This window comes from Durio zibethinus, chromosome 3 (assembly GCF_047325235.1).
Source record: "Durio zibethinus cultivar Kanyao isolate XHJ-2024 chromosome 3, ASM4732523v1, whole genome shotgun sequence".
Lineage (NCBI taxonomy): Eukaryota > Viridiplantae > Streptophyta > Magnoliopsida > Malvales > Malvaceae > Durio > Durio zibethinus.
The window spans coordinates 35769780-35787802 of NC_143164.1; the positions used below are offsets into that span (position 1 = coordinate 35769780).

Genomic DNA, 18023 nt, shown 5'->3' on the forward strand with positions numbered 1-18023 from the left:
TCTTAGAATTCTTCTTTTGCAAGTCTTTTTGTCCATCAAGCAATATCTGACAAATTTCAAATAAATTTCAAACAAATCTCTTATGAGATTTGAGTCAATATTCCCAACATTAACCTGATACAATCTGATCGATTACGTGTGGGTTAATCTAGAGGGATGTGCACTGAGAAGACTAGCTTACTGGAGCTCGAGCTCATTGAATTACTGTTCATGGTCCATCTCAATGATCAAAAGGACAACTAAGATCAAGAAAGTAGTTTTAAGGATATAGACGACTTTGTCAGTGTTGCGGTGGAGTTTTTTGGAGACAAAAGAGATGTCGCACGTGGCTTGCTTACCACGAAACTAATGGGGGAGGAAGTGATCCTAGAGAGGATGTTAGAGTCGGGCTTGAAGGGGGTTCGTCTTTTGGGGAGGTAAACTCCGTTTCGTTTAGGTTGGGTTGCCATAGAAAAGGGTTATCAATTTTTACGTGAAACTTCAACTCGTTTGGGTTAGGTCACCATGGAAGAGGGTTTTTAATTTTTACGTGAAGACCGTGAAATAAACGAGGGAGAAATTGATTGTTTGGTGCCAATTTTATATGTTCATGAAAATACTGAAGGAGTTAAGGAGGTATAAAGTAACTCTGAAATTTCTAAGTTTTATTTTTTAGTAAATAAAACAAAGTTTATAACAAATATATTGAATTGTTTATAACAAATATATTGAATTGTTTATAACAAATATATTCTTAATAAATAAATTAAAATTTTTGTAGAGGTTTTTTTTTTTTATAAATAAATGATTTTGTAGAGTTTAATTTGATTATTAAAATAAGGGATAATACAATCCATACAATATAAATATATATATATATATTTAAGAAAGATTTAATAGTTGTTCATAAGGTTGGTAGCCTAATATGTACTCGACGGATTTTGATCCGACCTGACCTCATAAGATCGATTTTTTTTTTAAAAAATAGGATTTCGGGGTCAAGTCAGGTCGAGTATTATTAAAGAAAAATCGAGGTCAGGTCGGGTTCGGATTTTAGGCAAACCCGACCTGATCCGATATTATATAAAAAAATTATTTTAAATTATTTTTATATACAAATATTTATATATATAATTTTAAAAAAATAATATTTTATATTTTAAAAATAATATTTTATATTTTAAAAATAATATTTTATTAATTTCGGATCGGGTCAAATCGAGTTCAAATTTTATAATCATGGAGTTGAGTTGAGTTCGAGGCAAGCAAAAACCCATTCTGACCCGACTCGTTCCTAACTCTAATTGTTAGTTAAAAAATTATCAATTAAATTTTTTACAAGTTTTGAGGGAGATAAAAAAATAATAAAAATAACTAATAACTAAGATAATTTTTCCCGATAACTATTTCATATGTCATAAATCTTTCATTTGCTTTTCAAAATCATATATTTTAAATTGTTGTTACCATCTAATAGGTATATATTTTCAAGTACAATATCAACGCCAAAACTTGCATAAACAAAAGATTAGAGATTAAATGAGAACAAACTAAATATGATAATTTAAAATATAATATAATGATATAATATAAATATGACATAAAAAAAGATACGAAAGATAACTTAAATTTATTAATAATAATTATATATAAATTTAACAAAATTAAAAAAAATATATCGCATATTTTTATATTGATACAAATTATAATATATAATTTTCATATTTTTCATGTAAAACATAATATGAATACATAAATTTTAATATTTTATATGATATAAATACACAAATCGCCAAAACTAAAAGAAACTAAATGTTAATATACTTAATTTATTAATATACTGTTAAATTCTTATTTATAATGATAATTATAGTATAATATTAAATTCTTAATCATAATGATAGAATTAAATCAGAGCACTTGATTTGTTAATATAATGCTGGATTCTTGACCAAACTAAATCAAAATCAAATCTGATAGATTCAAATTTAAAAGAAAAAAAATTGAAGGATCATTCACAAAACTGTCTTGGAAAATTTTACAAACAAAATGCCAGTTTAAATGGCAACTTTAGTCTGAGAATAGGAAACAATTGTCTCTCGCCAGTATTCAACAACATTCTTTCTCCTTGGAATAGCTTCAGCACCTGCAAATGCTTAATTTTTCAGAACTAAACAAAAATAAAAGCAAACCCGAGAAGAGAAGGAGCTCTCCAATGGTGAATGTTTTTACTGAATATAGAAAGCAAGAAAGCAAGATGGATACCCTCTCTGAAGTTGTTTTTGAACCTTCTTGGTACATGGCTATGGTACCTTATCCTTCCTGTTCCAGTTGTCTTCCTCCTTATAGCCTTCTCATTCCAGTAAGCATTGCAACAATGGCAATTTATAAAAAGGCTGCAAAGGAAAATGGTGGGATTGAGGTTAAATTTGCGCATGCGAGCGGTGAGGTAGCCACAGGCAGATCAGCGGCTCTTCTGGAGTTGGTAGCTACGACGACCACAGCGGCGGTAGAGTGTACGAGTTTTGTTTGTCCTCTTCCCAAAGCTTCCTGTTCCTTTTCCCTTGATAAAAAAAAATCTTTTATCATTCCTATTGTTATCTTTATGATATAGTGATAACATGAAAACATACTATAAAAACACGAGATCAAAACTTTAAAAAATTATATAAATTTAATAAAATAAAAAATATTTCAAAAAATTTTATTAACATAAATTATAATACATAATTTATATAAAACATCACATTAATATATAAATTATCAATATTTTATAAAATCCGGAACAATAATAAACGAATTATGATACACAAAGCACTAATACATGAATTGTAATTATAAACATCTCAATTTGTCTGAGGTTGTAACTGTTTGATTTGTTAAATAAATAACTAATAAAATTATAATAAAAATGACAAAAAAATTACGTGTTTGAGTTTGTATGAAATTGTTTGTTTGGATTGTAACGTTTGAAGTTGGAATTGAAGAGTAACTGAAACTTTTTTTCGTTTAGGGTTTTTATGATTAAATTCCTATAAATACAATAAATCAAAGTCAAAACCCACACAGAGAAATCAACAAGCAAAATAGATACATGCAAAAATAATTTTAAAAAAAAGAGTAATCAAGTTTAAAATTTTAGAAGTCTTGGCAAGGGGGTTTTGAAAGATTTGTGATTTTTGAATATTTGTTTTTTCTAGAAGAATATATAGAAAATCTAGAAAATTTTTAGATTTTGATGAAAATTTTCAATTTTTAGTGAAGATTCCTATGAAATTTGAAGTTTTTAGTGAGTTTTTCAATTTTCAATGAAGTTTTTGACAAAATTTGAAGATTCCGACGACACAATCTAGATTTCAATGTTTTAGTCGTTGTCCTTTTAGTCGAGCCGAGCCACCTTCATGAGTCGTTCCAATAGCTTTTCCTTCTTGTAGCCAAGCCACACGCCTGAGTTGCGCTAAACCGAGTCAGTGTCTTATTTTGATATTTATTTTATTTATTTATTTATTTTATTTTGTTTATTTTTAAAAAAATTTTTGCATGATTAAATTTTAGGAAAAAATAGAGAAGATAATTAAAAAAAAGTACAAAATAAAACATTAATAAATTTTTGTTGAGAATAAATAATAATTATTCAATAATGAAATTTTTAAAAATCGCAAAAGGTTAATTTCTATAAAACTCTTAGTTAAAATTTTTTTCTAAATTTATCCAAATAGAGGATAATTTAGATAAAGTTTTAATAATAATAATTAATATTTTATTTTTAATTTTTAAAAAATAAAATTAATAAAATTTTGAAATTAAAATATTAATTACCCAATGATGAGATTTTAGCAAATTTAAATGATAAATTTTTTAAGAAATCTCTAGGTGAAGAATTTTTCTAAATTAATTTTACCTAAATTGTGGAATAATTTAGATGAAATTTTAATAAAAGCAATTACATTATTGTCCAAATAATAGTTAATAATAATAAAATTATAAAAAAATATAACTTCAAAATGTGAAAAAAAATATTTGACAATTATCTAATTATGAAATATTATAAATTTTAAATAGTAAATTTTCTAATAAATCTTTAGGTAATAAAATTTTTTAAATTCATCCCAAATGATGAAAAAATTTAAATGAGACTTCAAAAAATAATTGTCATATTATTTTCTTTCTATAGATTAAGAAATTAATAATAGTTTAAATTCTAAATTGACTCAAATTATGAAAAATTTAGAAATAAAAATAAAAATAAAAAATAAAATTTAATGATGAAATTCTTAATAATCACAAATAGATGATTATCTAAGATATTTATAGGTGAGAAAATATTTCTCATTTTAGCCTAATGGTGGATGAATTAGATATATTTTCAATAAAATAAAAATAAAAAATGATTAAATCTTTTTTTGACCACGAAACTTTTTTAAGAAAACAAATATGATTTTTAAATACTCTTGTGGTGAGAAAATATTTTTAAAAATTTTATAGATTAATGAAAAATCTTAGAAATCATTTTCAATATTTAAACATTAAAATAAAAGATCATTAAAACCAAGTTAATTGTTAGGATAATTTAAAATAAAATGATACTATATTAGAATGGGTGTTACGGGAGTGTTATAACTTTCCTTACATGTAATTGAAATCTTAAACTTAGTTCTATTTAGAATGTCAAAACTTATTCTTTAGGGACCCTTAGTTAAATTGAGAGGCTTATTAAAAAAAAATAGATTTATTAAGTGACTAATTATATATAAATAAAAATTTGATGGTGACTTATCTTGTTAAATCTAGTTATAAATTTAAGAATTTATATGTTATGAGAGTAATATATAAATTATCGATAATTAATTAAATCTAAAACACTAATAATTGAATTTTTTTATTGTAATGATACAGGAGAGTAGAGAGTAATGATACCAAAAGCCTTAATCCTGTATTAAAAGAACTTGAAGAGATTTTAGTCTCCTTACACCTAACTTGTTTTGTTGGAGACAATTGGTGATAATGGTTTGATTCGAATTAAATTAATTTAAATTTTTTAAATATTATTTAATATTATAAAAATTTAAAATTTATTTTGATTCGATTTGAATAAAATCAAATTGAATTTTATCATTTTAGTTTAGTTTATTGATTTTTAATTTTTAATTTTTATATATTATTTTAATATAAAAATTTAATATATATAAATAAAATTTGATATAAAATTATTAATTTTATTTTATAAAAATTAAAAAAAAATAATTTAGTTCGATTTTATTTTTTTTAAATTTTTAAATTTTTAATTTAAAATTTAATCTGAATTTAATATATGTGTCAATATTTATATTTAATTTGAATTAAATAAAAATTCGATATAATCTGAGTTAAATATTTAGATTTTAAATCGATTTTTCGATTTTTTTTAAAGAAAAGCTCCACAGGGCCAGTCTACGTAGACTGACACTTGTTTTCTTCCTGCCTTCGGTTTGCCGCATTCATTTTTTCTCCGCAGCTTTTTTGGCTGCCAAGTCATTTTTGCACCGCTTTACTTTTATGATTAGTCGGTTGCTATGGTTAGATTGACAGCGAGCTCTTCTACATGAAATCAGAGAAAAATTTTTGAGAAAACTGATAAGAAGTTATAATATTTAGTTTGATGGATTAAAATTGAATATATAATATATTAATTTTAGATTAAATTTTAATTTTAATGTAAAAAAATTAAATTAAATTATATATATTAATTAATTTATATATATATATTATTTTTAAAAAATAAAAATAATTATTATATATAAATATATTAAAATATATTAAAATTTATATAAAAAATAAAAATTAATGAATTGAATTAAATCGAAAATTTGAATTTTGATTGATTTATAAAAAAATTGATTCGAATTTAAATTAAAATTTAAAACTTTATAATATTATATATTATTAAAAAAACTAAATTAAATATAATCACATTTAAACTTATATAATTTCCGTACGAGACTGACGTTTAAAACAGCAGAAAATATTGGATTTGTCTTTTGTTTAAACTTTAAGGTCCAATTTGACAATTGATCAAAGATTCTTTCAATATATAACTTGTCGGTAAAAATATTGATTTTTAAATTCAATAATTATTATTCAAAATTTAATAATTTTAAATATAAAAATTTTATTTACACGATTGTATAGAAGCACAATTTTATCGTTTTACAACAACTCTTTTTTTATGTCATTACATTTAATTATAAATCGATATTATATTTATTATTAAATTTGTTATTATGGTCAAACCCAACTCCAATCTCAATTACAAATGAGTTTTATGAGCTCTAATTCCTTTTATATATATAAAAAAAAAATTCCCCTTGTTAAACATTTTCATATTATGTGTTATGACTTATCAACATAATCAAATATCTTATTATGTGTTATAATTTGTTAATATAAAATTAAGTTGGAACGATAATAGGTAATAAATAAATAGATATTTATTATTATTTGATTTGATTATATTGAATTTAAATAATTATAAATGAATAATTAATGAATTCAAATAAAAATTTTATTTTTTATGATAAATTCGAATATAATACAAATAAATCATTAGGATATTTAATATTTAAATTGGTTTAACTTTTAATGAATAGTAATTCATCTGAATTTATATTTAAATTTATTATTTATTTACATACGTAAATATATAAAATTTTATATTTGTGAAAGTTTTTCAATCTTATCAAATAAATTTTATTAATTATTAATTAAGAGTAAACTTAAATTTTAAATTAAAATTATTATTTATTTTATATTTTGACAAAAAAAATTAAATAAAAAATATTTTAATAAATTCAAATATTATGAAGATTAAATAAATTCGAATATGGATACCTCAAAAACAATAGAAATTGATTCCATTATCATATCTAAATTTAAATTAAGAATTCAAAATTCTAACATCAAATCATTTTGTCCATGTCTCAAATATATATATATATATATCAAATAATAATTATGATTAACAAATTCATAATTTGTTGGGCCTCGAGGAAGAGAAAGGCTCAGTAGTCTACCTTCCTAAATTCACCATACTTTCTGTAGCCATTAGACATATTAACCTAGAGGCCGAATGCCCGTCCAAAATAATCCAACTGCCTATGTTAAAACCATCATAAAAATATATGAACGGCCTAGATTAGCCTCCGCTTCCACGTAACTTAAATAATAAAAACCGCGACCCGCATAAGATTTCAGACGCCCTACCCAGCCCTCTCGTTTCCCCTTCTCTCCGTTTCGCTCCTTTCTAAAATCTTCTCAAAATTTCCAACATAAATCAGTCCAAATTGTTGAATCAAGTACGCTTTACAAAACGACAACGTCTTCTCCTTCTCCCGGTATGTCTCCAGCCGTTTCTATCACTTTCTCCAATTTAGGGTTTTGGTTTTGCCAAAATGTTTTAGTTTGTATTAGGGTTTTGTATCGAAGTTTTAGAGTTCTTAGATTTAATTGCTTTACTTTATTCATATAAACTGCCTTTATTTTTTACTAGACTTTCTTGTCGATCGAACAAGTTACTTTTTTCCCTCCAAAATACTGTTATGAATTAATTTAATTTAATTTAATGGGGAATATTGGTTATTTCGTTACCAATTTTTACAATATTTTCGCCTTTTTTTTTTTTTTTGGTATTTCTGTGTTGTTCTCTAGAATTTTCCGAAGGAACAGTTAAAAATTAGGAATTTTGGGAGTGGAAGAGGGGCCTTTAAGTAATTTTGTTATTTCATTTTGAAGTGGTGTTAGTTTTGTGCTTTTCTACTATAATTTTAATGGAGAAATATTGTTATTGCATTTTTGGTTGGATATATTTTTCATATAAAATAAAAGAATGACAGTAAATTATTTGCTTGGTTGTTAGTTTTAGTTTGTATACTGTACGTTAGAGTTTCCGTGCTGGAATGGGAGATAGTGAAGCAGTAGTTGCTGACTCATCAGCAATGATGGATTATACATCAGCAGCTTACAATTCTACTGGTTCTGGTGCTTACCCCTCTGAAGCTAGTGGAGATCCTATTGTTTCTAGTGCACCAGCAAACGGAGCATATGCTGCAGCTGGTGTTGACCCTAATTCTGCTGGTCAAGAGGGTCAAATCAGTGCAATGTATGACAGTAAGCCAGCTGGTGGACCAACCAATGAGAATGCTACCGCAGCTGGAAACACAGCAGCAAATGCATCTAAAGTTGCTGGTTATAATTCTTCTCTAATTGGCAATGTTGTCAATGAAGCAGGGAATGCCACAACAGTTGAGAATGGAAATGTTTTTGATAATGTGGGTCGAGCTTCTGCTTTAGCAGAGTTTGTGGATGGTTCCGGTATGTTTTTCTCTGGCGTGTTGGTAACATGCATCTGTCATGAACAGGGAACTTATTCTTGATTTCATTTTGTGTTGAAGGTTACATTATGTAATATGATTTGCAAACCTGCTTAATAATGAGAATTTAGAAGAAGTACTTTTGTTACGGAATAAACTTTAGCTGCCTGCATTATTCTAAACTAAATAAAACTCTCTTATATTCTTTAGGCTGTGTTCATATTATCTAGAAAAAAAAAGTGAAAAAAAAAGTGGGCTTATCAAATGATGTTATATAGCATTTTCATTTTTTTGCTATTTTACACCAGCAGCTAACCACCCCAAAGATTTGCCATAAAAGCTAAAAACTCTGATAGTTGAGCACCAAAACAGCCTTTATCCACTGGTAATCTGCCATGAAGCTTTTTTTGTGATCAACATGATATGGTTGGTAGTTCTTTGGACCTCTACACCTTAGTTTTGACTATAACCATCATTTTCCTTATTCAACGTTATCGTTATTATTAGTAATTAAATCTAGAAAAAGTTAAACTCATTTGTATTTTTTGTTTTTATTTTTGACTTACAGTGCCACCTATGTCTGGTGAAGAGGATCGTTTGTGGAGTATTGTGAGAGCTAATTCTTTGGATTTTAATGTTTGGACTACATTGATTGAAGAGACAGAGAAAGTTGCAGAGGTGTGTGAGCATGAACATGTGTTGGAAGGGGATAAGTAAACAGACTCTGTGGGCTTTTACCTGTTGGAAATTTTGTTAGCTAGTTGTCTTTTTCCTATCTAATATCTAATCTTTTCCTTTCCTTATTTATTTGGCATGGATGGGTGGAGACCATGTTATAAGATTGAATACCACAATTTGGCGGAGGAGTACTCATACTTAAAATGAATGACTTTGGGGAGAGACTGGATGGTAACCTTAATAAATTTGAAAAAAGTGATGAAAGCCGTATGTAATATGTTAAAAACTTTCTTTAGTGGCATGGAGCCAAGAGTGCTACCTATCTTTCAATTATTTTGTATATTCTATCCTTGTTCCTTTTTGCTTCTAATAATCTTCCCAAAGTTGGTGGTTTCTGTGTTTATTTGAATTCGTAGTTTTGAACTTCTCATCCTCTTTATTTATTTATTTTTTATCAAAACTTGTTATCTCTTCTGCAAATTGATGTTTTCATCTACACCTTGAATGCAGAACAATATACTGAAAATCCGAAAGGTTTATGATGCTTTCTTGGCTGAGTTCCCTTTGTGTTATGGTTATTGGAAAAAGTATGCAGATCATGAAGCGCGCATAGGCTCAATGGATAAAGTTGTGGAGGTTTATGAAAGAGCAGTTCAGGGAGTGACGTATTCTGTGGACATCTGGGTGCTATATTGTGCATTTGCCATAGAAACATATGGAGATCCAGAAACCATCCGAAGGTAATATGTGTTAAAATACCCATTATTTTTCCTGGTCTGCATTAGGAGATCATGATTGTGTGCTATTCTTAATCATGAGGATCTGGCGATTTTTGTTACTTTCTAACATTATTTCGGTATGCCTGCAACAGCAATTCCTTGCATTTATGGCGGAAAGGTGCGATGGGAATGCACTTTAGAAATGCTTTTTTTTTTTTCCATGTTTATTCCCTGGATGTTGAGGCTACTGTACGAGTAGCAGTTGAAACTATTTTAGGATATTGACTATATTCCTGAGCTCTTTACGCTTCCTACTTCCACTTCCTCTTGAAGTCTGCGTCATATTCTTGTAGTTATGTATGAGTTATTACTATAACCTTGACACTATGGGGTGCATCAATATGCAAAATGCTGCTGGGAAGATCTCGTCCAGTTAAGGTCTAGATGGCCTCTATCAATGCTTCATTTCAGACATAGTTTGATATTTATCAGGAAGGTAAATGCAGCATTTGGCCGTGTCTAGAGTGAATTGTTCCTTCTGCTTCAACATTGGTCCAACTGTCTTCTGTTTATGAAATTGTCTGCATTGCCTGGATGGTTTTTCTTTTATTTGTAATAACAATTACATTGTATGTTGTTTCAGGCTTTTTGAACGAGGATTAGCATATGTTGGAACTGATTATCTGTCTTTCCCTCTTTGGGATAAATACATTGAATATGAATACATGCACCAGGAGTGGAGTCGCCTTGCTGTTATTTATACTAGAATATTGGAGAACCCTAGTCAACAGCTAGAGAGGTATTTCAACAGGTAAGGTCTTTTTGTGTCTCTTTATATCTAATTGTTTATATTTTTGGAATGTGTATACAAGATTACCATATTGCCACATGTATGCCAAACTTAAGCATTAACCTTGCTATCATGGTTCGATTTGGTTGTTACTCTTTCTCATTGCTCTTCGCCTTTTAGTTTTTGCTTCTTGAACTTTGCAAGAAAGGAAAAATAAGGAAACAGTCAAGAAAAATTATCAATTCATGCTTATTGGTTGCATATAGAAGTATGATCATTTTTTAATTTTTTTACTTTTTGTCAATGATGTAAAATTTGTAATTTTTAATCCATTAAAGCATTTTCACTTTCACGTCTGAAGATAAATTCTTTTTGCTTCCAGAAGTAGCAAAAGTAGATATCAAATGGAGTCTGAGGAGAAATATCCTCTGTTTACTAATTAAATTTGAAGTAGTAATGGTTTCGTTTTCTCAAGCTGTTTTGTCATTTTTTTAATTTTGTCCATATATGGAAATTGGAAAATGGAAGTTAGATAGGAATGCTTCTATGATAGACCATATTGCATCAAATCTTCTGCCATTTGGCTGGTTGCATCTGCAACTTAATGACCTTAATGGGTTGTTTGGTTTCGTTACCAAAATCAAATGAAAGCATGTTTGAGGATTTCTTTGGTCTCAAACTTGATTTAATTTGGTCATTTGATCATAACCTGCATAAACATTTACTGGTCGTTTAATCTTACCATCAACTGCTTAGAATTTTTAAGGTTGCATCATGCCATCTAAAGTGTGATGTTTTTATTGTTTAAATGTGAATTGTTGTCATTCAAAAGAATGCATGTGTAGTCCTCAAGGAGACACTGCAAAAGGCTGGAACTTGGCACTTTTAACTAGGGCTCTAGTCCGAATCTTGGGTTGGGAGGGAGGATGAAGTTTATAGCATGGAAGAGAGCTCCTTGGATAGTTCAAAATGCTATGCATTTTCACATCACAGTCTGAATATGGTGGTTCTGTGGATCATAATGCATTGAGTTAGTTTGCTTATTTCCTGATGCCAATGTATTACAGTTTTAAAGAGTTGGCTGGAAGTCGACCTTTGTCAGAATTAAGGACTGCTGAGGAAGCTGTTGTCAATGGATCAGCTGTAGTTTCAGAGGCTGATGGGCAAGTAAATGAAAGGGAGGTACATCCTGATGCTGTAGAACAAACTCCAAAGCCTGTAAGTGCTGGCTCAACAGAAGCAGAAGAGTTGGAGAAGTATGTTGCCGTTAGAGAAGAGCTATATAAGAAAGCTAAAGAGTTTGATTCTAAGATCCTAGGTTTTGAAACAGCTATTAGAAGGCCTTACTTTCATGTGCGGCCCCTCAATGTTGCTGAGCTTGAAAATTGGCATAACTACCTGGACTTTATAGAAAGGGAGGGTGACTTCAATAAGGTATTTGAGTTTGTTTTGTCCATCTTGCAATTTAGCTATAGTTCTTAGTGTTCAGTTGTCCTGTTGTTATATATTGACGTACAGTTAAGTAACATCTGCTGCATCATTTGCTTTATTGGCTAAATCGTTGGGTGAAGCAACCTTTTTAAACGGGAAATGTACTGAGACTAAAGCATGGACCTTCGATTTGGTTTCTTTGAGGCTAAGTACTTCAAACCCTCATTTGTCAGTGGACATTTTAGGTTTGTAATGTATTGATTAGTGTATTCATTTTATATTTTTTAAAGTTCCAACGTTATGCCTGCAGGTGTGTTCTTCTCTTCCTAACCATTTATCTGTCAGTCAAGGAGGGTCCCATCATATTTGAGGGGCCTCTCTGTTCCCACGATGGAGTATTTCTTATGCATTTCTCCTTGTGCTTTGTATCATCCCCCTGTTTAATGTTTTGGTGCACCAGAATATCTTTCTAATCTTTTATATTTTCATTTGTCAATTAGGTGGTCAAATTATATGAAAGGTGCCTAATAGCCTGTGCCAATTATCCTGAGTACTGGATACGATATGTTTTATGTATGGAAGCCAGTGGAAGCATGGATCTTGCTGATAATGCACTTGCACGTGCTACACAAGTCTTTGTCAAGGTATTAAGTGACAATATGGCTTGCTTGAGAAAAACTACTGGGATGAATTTTATCTCCCTCCCCCTAAGAGCCATTCGAGTTTTGATTTCCATACTTAATTTAAACCTTTCACTTTTGACTTCTGTCATTTAAATACTTTAAATTAAAAATTTTGAAAAAAAAAATGCTTGGAAGCAAATCTTTCAAAGCTTTTTTGGTTTATTTTTGTACATTTTATTACATCTGTGCCCTGACTAAGTCAATTGAAAAGTGAACATTTTGTTTTTCCTGTATTATTTATTTTCTTTTTTATGGCTTAGGGAAACAATTTGGGCCTGTGATTTAGTTTTTACTATTATGCACAGCCAGTCTGATATTTACTCTTAATTATAATTGTTTGAACTTTTAGCATTGATTTGCAAACGAAGTATAATTGGTCGGTGTCCTTGTGGAGAGACTTAAATGGTGACATTGTGCTAGTTGCAAAAATTTCCGTTGTGTTTATTTTACTAGCATTTTTTGTTTCCAATATTTGACAGAGGCAACCAGAGATCCATCTTTTTGCTGCTCGATTCAAGGAGCAGAATGGGGACATACCAGGTGCTCGAGCTGCGTATCAACTTGTTCACAGTGAAATTTCTCCCGGTCTACTTGAAGCAATTATTAAGCATGCAAATATGGAATCCCGTCTGGTAAGATTATGCTAGATGCCTATATGGCTTTAATTGTGGTAAAACTGGTTACCTGTTTGAAATGGGTTGTTTATCTTAATTCTGCAGGGGAAACTCGAAGATGCCTTCTTTTTATACGAGCAAGCCATTGCCATTGAAAAAGGCAAAGAGCATTCTCAAACATTACCCATGCTGTATGCACAGTACTCTAGATTTTCATACTTGGTAGGTGGCCGTGCTTGTGATGCCTAATTTCTTTTGTCTCTGTTATGATATGATTCATGTGAAATGAAAAAGGGATTTTCCTTTGATTCAGGAGTCAATGTCAATATTATTGATCTTTTTTAAAGAATGACATTTTATATCATACTTTTGGCTCTGCCTGTGTCTAAATATGAATTTTACTGTTAATATTATACGACTGCTGATGTTCTAAATATTTGGTTATTAATTTAATAGTTTCAAATACTATTAATGTCAACTTAAATATGCGGTATGTTATATCCCGGCATTTCTTTGTTACCATTGCCATATGGGCTTTTGTGTTTTCTCTGAGTGTATTTTCCATGGCTTGTGTAAAAATCAATTTCCAATTATCATTCTTACTTCATCATAGATTCATGTCAGAAGCTGGACTTATGTCTTAAATTCTTGTTCCCTTTGAATTTGTTTGTAGGTTTCTGGAAATTCAGAGAAGGCTAGGGAAATTCTAACTGGAGCACTTGAACAAGTCCAACTGTCTAAACCATTCCTTGAGGTTCTCTCTCTCTCTCTCTCTCTCACACACACACACACACACGCACACGCACACACACACACACACACACACACACACACAAACACCCCTTTGTTACATCTTTTCTTAACATTCTTCTCTGGTATCTTATTTCTGATTTTGCTTTTGTTTTACATGTAGGCATTAATACATTTTGAAACAATTTTGCCACCACCAAGGCAGATTGATTATTTAGAATCATTGGTTGACAAGTTTATAGGCCCGAACTCAGATGGCAGTGCAGCAGACAGGGAAGATCTATCTAGCATATTTTTGGAGGTAATAATTTTAGTTTAAAAAAATTGCTTGCAAATGACCCTGCCTTATTGATTGCAATCAAACGTAATTGTCTAAATGTGCTTCGAGTGCTTAGCAATTAAAATGCATTCCCTTAAGCTTCTTTATGTGATATTTAGTTATGGATTCAATATTGAGTCATGTGTGGAGGTGTTGGTTTGGCTGGAAAATGGAAATTGCTTTTAACTACGAGGTTGACCTCCCTTTCTTTTACGACCATCTTGAGTTTGTTTGAACGTGTTTCTCTCAAGTTTGTGAATGCTGTTTGAAATTCTGCATTAGTGTCTGATTGTTTAAATTAGTGTTTTACTTGGAAAAAGCTGGCCTCTATGCTTAATATTGTATGAAAACTTTAACTGGTAGCTCACCTTTAGACAATAATTATGCAGTTCTTGAATCTCTTTGGGGATGTACAGTCTATTAAAAAGGCAGAAGATCGGCATGCTAAGCTCTTCTTAGCTCATAGGCCCATGTCAGAATTAAGAAAACGTCATGCAGAAGATTTTTTGGCTTCAGAAAAGACAAAGCTGGCAAAATCTTACTCTGGTGCCCCTTCACCTGGCCAGTCATTGATGGGTGCCTATCCAAATGCACAAAACCAGTGGCCAGCTGGTTATAGTGCACAGCCTCAAACTTGGCCGTCTACTACACAGGCACAACCATGGACTCCTGGCTACAGCCAACAGGTAGATTGCTTTTTTTGATATATCTTTTTATTGTATGTCAGTATATGCTTGTTTTGGTGATAATCTAGACTTTTATAATTCAGTGCCTTAAATTTCTCTCTGCTGTTGGAAGCACTTTATATTTGATGAAATGTTAAAAAAACTATCATGTATTTGATCAATATATTGTAATGTTCATTATTAACATATTCTCTTAAGTAGACATTTTGTTCTCTAAGAGTTGGAAAATGTTTTCTTGGTCCTGGTTTCTTTCTCAATTCTTCCTTCGAGATATAAAAATGAATTCAGATTGATCCTTTTTCTGGTTATTCTAGATTCACCTTAAATGGCTGTGATGATCTTTAGCTTGTGCTTATTATTGACTTGTTTGCGAGATATGTTTCTCATAGGATTTCAGTGGGGTGGAGGGAATGGAAAAGTGGATCGGGAATCTTGTGTGAGCATAAAATTTCACTGGAACTTGATGGTAAACAATTAAGTGTCAACATTTGATGATTGTTGCTGAGATGAGAATGCCAAGCTGGATGTGTGGGGATATAAGGAAAGACAAAGATGATGAATAAATGTATAAGAGAAATATATAAATATGGCAACAAATTGATGTTAGTTTGTATGTGGTAAGAGGAATTGTTAATCTAATGGTTAAGTTATAAAGTAAGAAAGTGGTTATAAATTTTAACCATTGGAGTAACAAGTTTTTCATCTTTACCCTTTTCCAACTTTCCTACCATGGAAAGCCTTAGTTTTGCTCTAGTGAGAAAGTGTGATCTAATGGATATGCATGTCAAGAGGAGAGGAAATGGATGGGAACTGTTAACAAATTACCTTGCTTTTAACTTAGCTTACTGAGGATGTGGTCTTAAATAAAGCACAATAGCACCATATAACCTACATAAATAGCAGACTATGTAGCAGTAAAAGGCTTAGTTTGTCATTTGTATGGCTTTTTTTCTTTTTTTTTTTTATGTTATTGTTATTTTATAGCCATGCATGTTCAGATCATGTTGCAATTTACTGTAGGGAAAACTGGCTGAAATGTTAGCATGCAGTTTATGGCTGCCAATTATTTTCTCGTTGAGTGTATATGGTTTCATGTTATGCTTCTTGCTGTCATTGTCATGTCTGGTTGACAGTTTTATATATTTGCAGGCTGCATATGGTGCATTTGGTAGTTATGGTAGCAATTATGCCACTCCACAAGTACCCACATCAGTTCCACAAAGTGCCAGTTATGGTGCTTATCCCGCTACATATCCTGTTCAGGTATGAAGTTTTCTATCTAATTGCTTTCGATTCGTCAAACTACAATTTCAAAGACTTGTAGCACAACTATCACTCTGAGGTACCAAGACCAATTTCATTAAATGAAACGTGGATATCATCCCACTTGCTACTACTCACTTTTGAAACCTGGAACTCACCTTTTTCAACGCTAAACAGTTGAAGGATTTTAAATTTAAATATGTAAGCTTCTTTTGTTAATAATTACAAACAGTTTGGAAGATTCATGGCACTAAATTGCCACATACCACGGACAATTGTAACATGACAGTTTTCCCTCATTGATCTACTTAATAGCGGAGGGTAGCAATCTACACTGCATCATGCACTTAAAATTTGAAGCTTAATATTTTTGGAATGATGTTCTTATAAATTACTTTCATTTCTTCTAACTTAACATCCAAAGAAACATTCAAGTTTGAATTTTTTCTAGTTTGGAGCTAATGTTTGCTGTGATTTTCTGTAGACCTTTCCTCAACAAAGTTATGCCCAACCAACTGCCACCACAACGTTAACCCCAGCTCAGCAACCTACTGCAGCAGTTCCTCAGACTTATTATGGGACTTACTACTGAGATGGCAATAACACAGTTATCCATTTTCTTTGATGTCTCTAATTTTGTCTTGTTGTCCATCTGTATGCTTAACCTGACCTGTTCTTGCTGTTACTAGCATGAGATGGCTTAGCAGTTAGCCAAGGTGGACATTTTTGGGTTTTTGGGGGGTGGGGATTAGATGTTTAGGATAGTAATCTGTTTTAGTTGACAATGGTAAAATTGCGCTTTAGGTGGTATTATTGTGTCTTTTTCTCTTCCAATTTTAGATTATTTTTGTGAAACTTGCACAAATGTTAGTAATTTATGTGATCTGTAGTTGAGTTCTGAATTGGACAGACCTAATGACGTAGCCGAAGGCTGATTGGTTTAAGCCTTTGAGCAACTTCTTATGAAATTGGAGGCCCCAGAAAATGGAAATGATAGTTTATTTTATGTGACCAGCAGCTGAGTCGCACAGTCACAATCACAGCTGCCTGCCTCAACAAGCAAATACAGAATATATACGTGTGACTGCACAACGATTGTGATCTCATCCATCATCCTGATCCATCCACCCCTTTACATCCTTTGCTTTATGGTTGTTCTGTAAACGAGAGTTATATAATTCCAATTCCAATATCCAATCTGTTGTGGCTTGTTACGGATGGTATCCGATTGCTTACATTGGTAAAGAACAAATCACATACGACACCAGATATAGCTGATAGATTTCAGTTTGCTTGCACCCTGGGGCAAGGAGCAGAAACATGTTTGTATGACACCCTTTTCCTTTCCCATTTGTCATCATAACATAGCCTGCCGTTGCTATTCTGTATATACTATCTGTAGGAGTAACTACATATGAAAGGCAAGCTGGGTTTTTTTTTTTTTTTTGTTTTAAATACCATAAAATTTATATATCATGGCAAAGCTAGTCGGGTGTTTTTGAATTATTTTTATAATTATGAAATTGATACAATTTAAAATTTTAATAAAATTTATATGTAAGTTAGATAAAAATTAAAAATGCATATTATATTTTTTTTGTTTACATAAATTATAATATATAATTTTTATAAAAAAATAAATATATAAATTATTAATATTTTGTATGACAGTTATTTAAATTTAGTGTCGTAATTTTATTTAAGTTTAGTACTGTAATTTGATTTAATTTTGACTGGAAAATTCGACTCAGAAATAAAAAGATACA

At 30.4% G+C, this 18023-nt stretch overlaps 1 protein-coding gene across 4 annotated transcripts; it reads left to right on the forward strand.

The window, feature by feature from the left end:
- Positions 1-7211: 7211 nt before the first annotated feature.
- On the forward strand, positions 7212-17159 carry LOC111284001 (pre-mRNA-processing factor 39-1-like). 4 transcript variants are annotated; one of them, XM_089758684.1, is made up of 14 exons: positions 7212-7349; positions 7871-8325; positions 8893-9233; positions 9513-9742; positions 10365-10532; positions 11579-11945; positions 12443-12586; positions 13105-13257; positions 13345-13461; positions 13913-13993; positions 14153-14290; positions 14698-14994; positions 16144-16257; positions 16742-17159. In XM_089758684.1, exons 3-14 carry the CDS (start codon positions 9210-9212, stop codon positions 16847-16849), a joined length of 1941 nt encoding a protein of 646 aa, XP_089614810.1. In that variant the 5' UTR covers positions 7212-7349; positions 7871-8325; positions 8893-9209; the 3' UTR covers positions 16850-17159. The 4 variants fall into 4 exon arrangements, with proteins under 4 accessions (XP_089614810.1, XP_022728461.2, XP_089614811.1 ...); XM_022872726.2 differs by having other exon boundaries at positions 8893-9002; XM_089758685.1 differs by having other exon boundaries at positions 7877-8325.
- Positions 17160-18023: the final 864 nt, after the last annotated feature.

What these genes read in the sequence shown, in the direction of transcription:
- LOC111284001 (XM_022872726.2), top strand. Translation starts at nt 7,911, where the DNA reads ATGGGAGATAGTGAAGCAGTAGTTGCTGACTCATCAGCAATGATGGAT. An exon ending in CTAGAGAGGTATTTCAACAG is followed by an intron (nt 10,533 to 11,578) that starts GTAAGGTCTTTT and finishes AATGTATTACAG; the next exon opens with TTTTAAAGAGTTGGCTGGAA. An exon ending in ACTCTAGATTTTCATACTTG is followed by an intron (nt 13,462 to 13,912) that starts GTAGGTGGCCGT and finishes ATTTGTTTGTAG; the next exon opens with GTTTCTGGAAATTCAGAGAA.